The following is a 9,531-nucleotide window of genomic DNA, read 5'->3' on the forward strand; positions in this document are numbered from 1 at the left end:
TAGTTTTTGCTTTCTTTTCATGAGAATTGAAGCGTTTCCAAGGACAGGTGTTTGCGTCTGTTTATTTACATACTATCTTTTTTACACGCAGAGGGAAAGTCTCTTATACAGAGGTAGAGATGTCATAAGGACCTTTGAATGAACAAACTTTGAAGCCAAGATCAAGATCTCCCTTGCCTGCCTTCCTTCCTCCCTCCCTCCCTCCCTCTCTCTCTCTTTTCTTTTCTTTTCTTTTTTTTTTTGATTTTTCGAGACAGGGTTTCTCTGTAGCTTTTGGTTCCTGTCCTGGAACTAGCTCTTGTAGACCAGGATGGCCTCGAACTCACAGAGATCCTCCTGCCTCTGCCTCCCAAGTGCTGGGATTAAAGGCGTGCGCCACCACCGCCAGGCAAATAAATGGTTTGGTTTTTTTTTTTTTTTTTTTTTTTTTTGGTTTTTTGAGACAGGGTTTCTATGTGGTTTTGGAGCCTGTGGAACTAGCTCTTGTAGACCAGGCTGGTCTCGAACTCACAGAGATCCACCTGCCTCTGCCTCCCGAGTGCTGGGATTAAAGGCTCGCTTTCTTTCTTTCTTTCTTTCTTTCTTTCTTTCTTTCTTTCTTTCTTTCTTTCTTTCTTTCTTTCTTCCCTTTCTTTTCCAGTGCAGCAGATCTTTGAGGACCAAGTACATACAAAACGCATTTCATGTTGTGGGTCACACAGTCAAATATGAATCACAGTCCTGCAAGTTCTCGGTAGTTTAAAGGCAAAGTAAAATTACACTGGAAAAATCTATGAAGAGCAAGTGATGGGAGGCTGAGTGAGTTCTTGCCAAGCTGGTGTGAGGGCTGCCGTTTCTTCTGCCTTCAGGGAGGAAAGTCCCGCACCCTATCAGATGTCTCTGTTTTTGAAGTTCTCCTAGTCAGCGGTGTCTATTTGCACTGAATATTTTTAACTATGCAAAGTGCTTTTATCGTAACAGCTGTTTGAGGCAGACAGATTTCCTTTCCCTCGGTCGGGCAAAGAAAGAAGGTTGTGCGATTTTAGGCCATGAGGCCGTTTAGTGCCACAGCTAGAATTAGAAACCTAGCCCTATGGGAGGCTGGAGAGATGGCTCAGCAGCCAAGAGCACGGGCTGCTCGTCCGGAGGATCTGGGTTCAATTCCCAGCAGTCGCATGGCAGCTGGCAGCTCACAACTGTCTGTTGATTCCAGTTTCAGGGGATCTGATACCTTTTTCTCACCTCCATGGGCACTGTACACTTGTGGTGAACATACATAGAAACAAACAAAACAGCCAGACGTTGAAATAATTTTTAAAAGATACTTTAAAAAAAAAGGAAGTCTAGTCTTTTTTCAACATTTCACAATGTCAGTTTGCAGACAGAACACATGGGAGATCCGGAGAAAACTTAAGCTCTAATTCAGAGAGCCTTGACCAGGGTGGGACGCTATTTTCAACAGACTTCCAAGTTACCCATGGCCGCAGCACCCTGTTCTGAGTGGCAGGCAATTCGACGAGGTGGGGCCTGGCTTTTCCCTGCCAGCACTGGGCAATAAGGGTGGAGTTTCATGTCCTCCTTAACAGAAGAAAGGGTTCTTGCATCAGACGTTTTAATACTGTTCTCAAGCAAGAATGAGTGACTTCAAGCTTTGGAAACGGGTTTCATCCTCCGGGAAGCTTCTGTCTCCACGTAATCCTGTAGGGTATCTCAACAATTGTCCTTTTGTGGCTTGGGCTGCAGCTAACATGCTTTGATACTCTGGCTAGCTATTTACCTTTATGATTAACCTTTATCAGAAATTACCAACTCAGTTCCTGATGTACGAGTGCCCTGGAACTTGCAGTTATGTTCTTATTGACAGAAAACCAAACTTGCCTCCCTCGAGTCTCCAGCACTCCAGGGCGCCTGGCGCCACGGGGTCAGGAGCGCTATACACAAGGCATTTTCCGAAAGAACCCAGAGAGTCTTTTGTTCAGCATATGAGATCTGGTTTGGTAAGCACACCACGTCCTAAATGCTCGGGTCACTGTGCTATGGCTGCTTTGTGAGGAGGGGCTATCTGTTCCCAAGGGCTAGAGTTGGTGTGGGGTCCACCCAGGAGGCTTGAAGGGGTCCTACATGGAGAAGGTCATATGGGCATTCTTGACCCCCCCCCCCAACCGAAGATGGAAGTGGAGCTGAGCAATTTGAAGCCCCCAGGCACAGGCTCAAAGTGGCAGGTGTCTCACCCTTATAACCAGACTGACTGGTGTAGTCAGGTATTACCTTTCTTTGATAAAATGCTCTTTGCTTTTCTCAACACTTAATGTGACCTTTACAAATATGACGAAAGGACAAATATCATGCTCTTGGTGTATTTCCAAATGTCAAGCCTATAAGTCTATCCTGGGTGAGTTTGTTCCAAGAAACTACATTTTGGTGCCGAGCACAGTTCTTAACTAGGTCACGAGGGGTTAAGTGGTGCGTGGCTGTTACTCTAGTGCTAGAGGATTTCACAGGAGCACACAAGTTTTGTTATGGCGTGTTTTGGATTTTTTTTTTTAATTTGCTTTGATGGACTTGGGAGGCAGAGGCAGGTGGATCTCTGTGAGTTCGAGACCAACCTGGTCTACAAGAGCTAGTTCCAGGACAGGCTCCAAAGCCACAGAGAAACCCTGTCTCGAAAAACCAAAAAAAAAAAAAACAAACAAACAAACAAAAAAATTTGCTTTGATGGCACTCGGGGTTAAGCCCAAGGCTTCATGCATGCAGGGCAAGTCATCTAACACCGACGTATGCTTTTTTCTACTTAATTTTTTTTTTTAAAGATTATTTCTCGACTGTCCAGACTAGCCTTGAACTCTCATTGTAGCACAGTGGCTGGGATTGTAGTACAACATGCTGTGCATTTGGGGTGGGAGTATAAGGTCCAAATTACAGTCTACGTTGACGTCTAACCTTCTGTTTTCCTGCCTCTTCCCCGTGAGTACGGGGATTACAAGCATGCACCACCATGCCCAGCAGGAAGACAAGATTCTTGCTGATGAGGTGTTATCACCCATAATCAAGCATTCATTGCTTTTGGACTGTCTCTTAGCTAATACGCTGAGTCCCACTGTGTAGAGGTCTGGGAGTTGTGGAAGCAGGAGAGAAAGAGATAGAGCTCTCGTCCTTAGGAAGGCCAAACTTGATAGAAGAAAGGAAGGCTCGGAAGTAATAAGCACCGAAGTATACTAGTTCTAACAGGTTCAGTATCTAGACCTGCAGTGAAAACTGATCTGAGAAGACAGGCAGTGATGCAGTGTGTGTGCGCTGAAAAGCACAGGAAGTTGGCAAACGAGGACTAGAACAATTCTATGGAGGGAAGCTGTGAAGGCCAAGGCTAAGGCAAATGGAGCAGCTGTGTGATGTGCCCTTGAGAACAAAGGCTAGAGTTCCATCCCCGTGGAAGTGGAAACTCTCAAAACATCAGCGCACCTTCAAATTTTACCTCTGGAAAAATCATGGGGATTCATATCTTTAAAGACAAAAGGAGACCTTCCTTCCTTCTCAGTCTCACTTTGCAGGCCTGGAGCTCTGGGCAGCCTTCCTACATCAGCCTCCCAAGAGCTCCTAATAATTATTTAAAAAATAGTTTTGCTGATAACACAATTTTCCGTTTTTCTACTATAGGAAAAACCAATAGCAAATGCTATTGGTGGTTCTTTCAAAAGAAACTCCGTTTATAAAAGGATGATTTTTTTCCCTTTGAATTAGGACCTGAAAAAAATGAAAGGTTTTTCTCAAAGTACGTGTGAAATGCACATCCATCTTGTGATCGGGTCTGTGGTTTCTGGGGAGCACAGTGAGTCAGAAAACCTCGGCTTTCTGTTCCCCAGCGACAGCCAGCGCTATCACACCGCATTTACATGTTTCCTCTGAGCTACTGAGGCAGCTGCGGCCATGCCTTCCACAGCTCCGTCTGTGTGTTACCGGGTAGATGTGCATTTTCTTCTCCATCTTCCCACAGTTCCAGCTTGTTTCTGGTACACGCAGGGATTTGAATCATGAAGGACCAGTTTTTATGTTCTCTTTAGTTTCTAGTATTTCATTGCTCATTAATACTTTTTTTCTGAATAAGATCACACTATCTCAACCCAATTTGGAGCCTACTTGGTACAATGGAGCTGGGTAGGAAAAGCTCGAAGGGAGTGTGTTTACTGTTAAGCTGACAGAATCTAGACTCACCAGGGAGATGGGCCTCTGCTCATGTCTGTGGGGGCATCTAGACTGAGATGGGAAGACCAATTCACCATTTCCTAGGCAGGTGAGCCTGGACGTCACAGGAGCGGAGGAAGCAAACTGAGTACCGGCAATATGTGTATTCATGGCTGATCCGTATTACAGATGTGATAAAAACAACTTCCTCAAGTTCCCGCTGCTATGACTTCCCTACTGTGAGGGACTATAACAAGGAACTATTAGCCAAGGGGAGCCCTAGATCACTGTCTCCCCTCTGCTGCTTTGTCTAGAGTATTTTATCACATCAATCTGAAAGAAACTGGGGTACAGAGGGACGGAATTGCTACTGAAGTCTACGCCTACCTTCTGCCACGGGAGGTGGAAAGCAAATCAAACTTACGTATAAGTTTAAACTGAGAATTTCAAGATGTTGTAAGTTCTATAGATGCCAAGCACCATGGCTTTACTGATAGATCCGGTCAGTACCAAGTCCTAAAACAGTTCTGTATGGTAGTGCTGTGTGCCCCAGATCACAACCCTCTTGGGGAGCACAAGTTGGTCTTGCATTTGAATATTTAAGTATACACATTACATAAGTCAAAGCCCATGACAGTGCAATCCTGCTACATGCTAAGTAGATGAGTGTTGAATTTTCTTGCTTTTTATACATTTTCCTTGCTATTACGTCCAATTACAGACTTTTACAATTATGTACTTCTCTTTAATTTAATAATGTGTTTCTCAGTCTTATGTTAACTTGACATACAAGGAGAGAAGCTCAGTTGAGAAAATGCCTGCGAGGGCCCAGTCTGGGTGGTGCCATCACTGGCCTGCAGGTCCTGGGATCTCTAAGAAAGCAGACTGAGCCATGAGGTGCAAGCCAGTACTTGCAGCAACCCCATGGCCTCTGCATCAGCTCCTGCCTTTAGGCTCCTGACCTGCGTAAGTTCCTGCCCTGACTTCCTTCAGTGAAGAGCAATATGGTAATGCAAGCCAAATAAACCCTTTACTCCCCCAACTTGCTTTCTGGCCATGATATTTCCTAACAGCAACAGTAGTAACCCTAACCCAGTCACTTAATTAGTCTTTAATTAAGTAGGCATGCTCTTTCTTCCTTTCCTTTCTTTCTTAGGAAGTTTTTTGAGACAGGGTTTCTCTGTGTAACCCTGGCTGTTCTAGAACTCATCCTGTAGATCAGGCTGACCTAGAGCTCAGAGAATTGCCTGTCCCTGACTTCTGAGTACTGGGATTAAAGGGATGTGTCACCACCAATCTGGCTAAATACAGGCATTAAAATAATTTTCTATGAACTATGAAAAGTATTCAAATAACAACTCTGCAAAATCATTTTCTTTTACAACAAAAGCATCAAATATCCAGGGAACTTTATTTTAAACCATAAATCCAACAGACATAGCTTTCATTGACCCAGACATGCATAACCCAACCTGAATGTAAAATGTACTCGATAGGTGAATTACATGATACAGAGGGGTGTAATTTTACAAATGTGAAATGATTGCTGTACAAGTCAACAAATCAATTAAAACATTGTATGTTTAAAAACAAAAATACCTTAAAGCCAATTATCCATAGTAAACCGAGGGAAATTCTGGTATGGAATGATTTGCTTCAAAGGAAATAAGGCACCTGCTATAAATTTAGAGAATTATCTTTCACTTTTAAAGTTATAATAAAATAGAATTAGTTAACCAAGACTTGCTTCAGAGGGAATCACGTGTAGGGATTCACTTATGGGTGAAGAGGCAGGTAAGCATCAGTGACCCCGCAGCCCCATAGCCAGCTTTCTTTTCTGTCCACAAACACTTCAGGTCCTGTCCATCCCTCACCACCCCTTCCTTCCCTCTCCTCTACATCCGAGGGGAAACAAAGCCCCGAGCCTTATACTGCTTACAGAACAGGTAGCAAAGTTCCCTTCTGTTCCTTTGAAAACAGTTTATTTCAAGAAACTGCCTCAGGAGCGAGGCAATTGACAAAGCAAACATAAGCAGGCTTCTTCCAATTCATAAACACAGAAATTGCTTGGGTTCTGCACCAAGTTCTGGCTAAGTCCATAAATAGTCAGGACTTGCAATTTTTGACAGTGCCAGGAAACCACAACCCTGCCTCATCACTCTCACCCTATCAGTAAAAAGAAGATTTGATCAATCACAACCTATCAAGTCAGACAAAGGAAGACGAGACTGATCCTTATCAGTAAGTTCATTTCATTTCAAATGCTACTTTAGAGTGACAGACCTCGTACCCTACGGACATGTCAATTATAACTTTTTAGCTGATGTGCCTTTTTGGTATTAAAAGTGCAATCAACATGCTAAGATATCTTATGGCACACTAGACTCAACATGTCCTGAGGAGGCATTCACTTCCTACAGTCTTTCCCCCTGAAGTGTTGTCTAGCACAGAAAACCCCTTGTTAATTCATTCTGGTGAAATCAGTATGACACAGGCAAACCTTCCCTAATTTCATTCCACATGATAGCTTTTAGTGAAACTGCAATCACTGATTACGTTACAAAATGCTCCACCGAGTTCCAAACGCGATCGATCGTAGGTGACTATACTTACTCATGCAAAATTCAAGGCTGTGTAACAGAAACATTGTCGGTAACACAGATGCAGCCGTAAGAACCTGTACTTATAGTATGCCCTTGAAGCTTTTCAAACATTTTAGGTGACGATGATTGTGTGAAACTAGGCTGTGTAGTTGTCCACGTTTAAGCACCTTATTATAGGATAGTTACATGATGACCCTATAATGGAGTGTGCTTTCCATTCAAGAGAGTAATAAAGTGCCTAGCTATAGAAAACCTTAAGATTCCAAAATTTAAGTTAAGCTAATTGCATTTACACATTAGGGTTAACAAAATCTATACCCTGGCTACAGAGATTTAATCTAATTAGCCGTAAGTTTTAACAACCACATAAAACTCATTCTGTACTGAATAAGTACAGTCTACTATTGGAGCTTAATAATCAAATTTTATTGCTTATTCGTGTGGTGCTTTTGCAAGGCACTGTGGTATGGACTGGAAAACCTGGAATGGCTCTTGAAGAAACCTTGGAATGCCACGTGAAGAATGATATGAAAACGTCATTCTGAGGCAGGACGATTTACTCAATTGTTTGTAACCAGGGCAGCGAACATCAGGAATGAGTTCAAGCTAAAATTCACAGGAGAATGGCAACGTCTTAAGGTCAGTCACTTCACATGCCCATCCTGATACTCTGAATAATCTGGAAAATTGCTGGAAAGAGAAAGAGAGAATATTAAAACAAGCCGACAAAAACAGGCTTGTCAACTGAAAATTAACCTACTACAGCAGCTGCAGACTCCAGAAAATCATTACAAATGCTAACCTAATTTTACTATAATAGAGGCAAAGGCAAGTGTATCACAGTTAAACAATTAATGCCTTTCCATTATTACCATCTTGTGCTGGGGATGGTACGCAGGGTCCCATGCATGCTAGGTAAGTACTCTGCCACTGAGCTACATCTCCAACTCAAATTATTTCTTCAATCAAAGGTTCCTTGAATTTTACCTGTAAGGTGTCCAAGAGAGCTTCCAGACACGAAATTGTTTTAGAAGTAAATCAAAAGTACCAAAACAAAAATGTTTTTCTAGCACAGACTTATTTCAGTTTATCTCTTAAGCATCCTTGCAGGCCTGGTTCTAACATATGCACACTTCTTATTCTCACAAAGCTGAAGCTCAGTAATCTTTGGGTTATATAAGCTGGTTGGCTCTTGGCCATCTATCAAGAAAGCTTCCAGTTGTTAAGTTTAGGAAAACGGCAAAGTGAAATGGAAACCCCAGTAACTGTAGAATGTGGGAAAACAAAAGCATCTGTCTCAATACTAACAGCTTCCGTATTAAAGCAATGCGGGGCAGAAAGACATTTTGCAGCGCATCTGCAGAGGCAAGAGTCTCCCACCCTAAAAGCAGGCTGCCTTGGTAGCTAAGTTTTCTCAACATACCTTTCATAAACCTCAAAACATTGGTCTTCCACATTAAATTGCCTAAGAGGTATGTTTCCTCCACGGACAATCAATTCTTTGGACTACCTTACTTTATTTAGTTAGTTTTTGACATAGAGACCTCAAAAGCTGGCACAGTTCAATCTAGTATCCAGATGTTAGCGATGCTAAGATTTTTGCAATACCGTTGATAAAGGGGTTACAAATCATTCTTACTCCAAGAATTGTTTGGTCTGTAATTTCTTTCAACGGAACATTGGGAAGATCTCTTCTGTCTTTTTAAAATTTTTCCTGAGCACAAATCAAGGTGGGAGAAATTTCTAGGGGCACCACCGTTTGTGGTACAAGTAACTTGGTTCACAAGAAACAATTGCGTGAAACTCTCAGCAGGTGGGTAGGGAACAACGCCTGCAGGACTCACCCACTGATCGTTCACCACGTCATTCCAAACCAAGAGAGCCCCCCCCCCCCCAAAACACTTACCAGAGCCACAAACAACAAAAATGAAGAGGGCCAATAACCAGGGTCCTACCGACGCTTTCTCTTCGGGGGCATTTCTCTGCAAAAAGGAAAATCCAGTTTCAAAAGCAGAGAAACCACTGGGATCCCGGGTTCCCGCGGCCTGCACCCCCAGGGCCAGGTGGCCGACCGGCACCTCACAGATCTCTCCTCCCGCCCCAGATTCCACCGCAGCTGGAGTCCAGAGTCAGGCGGGTCTGAAAGAGAACTCGCCGCGGCCCCGGCGCGGGCCTCGGGCCCCGGTCCCGGCATGGAGAGGGGTGCCCGTTCTTTCTTACCGAGGTCTTGGCGACGTTGCCGCGCTGAGTGATATTCTTGCTGTGCTTCTCGTTGGCCATCCGGATCCTCTGCTTGGCGACCATCTTCGCGGCGCCACCTGCCCTAGGAACCCCTCGGACTCGCTCGTTCGCCGCTCCCGGGCGCCGGGAGGCTCGGTACGCGGCGCTTTACGCCACCTACGGTCACCGGGCCTGGGATGCCCGAGCGTTGGGAGCACCGGAGCGCCGGGCAGCCGCCAACCACAGCGGTCCGAGCAGCCGAGGATGGGTGAGTGTGGGGGGGGGCGCGCCGGGGGCGAGCGGGGCGCAGGGACGAGAAGCAAGAGTCCAACAACCGGAGAGCGCAGCCGGCAGCCTCGAACTACTCCGGCCGGGTTCGGCTGCCAACGTCAGCACTGGGCAGACCCCGCCCCGCGGAAGTGCCGACTCCGCCCGCTCCGGAGAGGGAGGGCGAGGGCCGGCCGCGGCGTCAGACCGGCCCTTCCACGCTCCGGAAAGCGCGGCCCCCCCGAGCTGCGCGTGCGCGCTCCGAGGCCGGAAGTGGCTTGGC

The 9,531-nt window shown here is 45.1% G+C and overlaps 1 protein-coding gene across 1 annotated transcript; it reads right to left on the reverse strand.

Annotated features, from left to right (window-relative positions):
• Positions 1-5,550: 5,550 nt before the first annotated feature.
• Positions 5,551-9,444, reverse strand: Serp1 (stress associated endoplasmic reticulum protein 1). The gene is made up of 3 exons (XM_075950972.1): positions 8,982-9,444; positions 8,668-8,743; positions 5,551-7,451 (listed from the first exon to the last, which is right to left on the reverse strand). Exons 1-3 carry the CDS (start codon positions 9,063-9,065, stop codon positions 7,411-7,413), a joined length of 201 nt encoding a protein of 66 aa, XP_075807087.1. The 5' UTR covers positions 9,066-9,444; the 3' UTR covers positions 5,551-7,410.
• Between the last annotated feature and the right edge of the window lie 87 nt (positions 9,445-9,531).

This window comes from Microtus pennsylvanicus, chromosome 16 (genome assembly GCF_037038515.1).
Source record: "Microtus pennsylvanicus isolate mMicPen1 chromosome 16, mMicPen1.hap1, whole genome shotgun sequence".
NCBI classification, from domain to species: Eukaryota; Metazoa; Chordata; class Mammalia; order Rodentia; family Cricetidae; genus Microtus; species Microtus pennsylvanicus.

Coding starts and splice junctions, on each gene's coding strand:
- Serp1 (XM_075950972.1), bottom strand. CDS start 9,065: ATGGTCGCCAAGCAGAGGATCCGGATGGCCAACGAGAAGCACAGCAAG. Junction 8,744..8,981: donor GCAACGTCGCCAAGACCTCG/GTAAGAAAGAAC, acceptor TCCTTTTTGCAG/AGAAATGCCCCCGAAGAGAA. Junction 7,452..8,667: donor TTTTGTTGTTTGTGGCTCTG/GTAAGTGTTTTG, acceptor TTCTCTTTCCAG/CAATTTTCCAGATTATTCAG.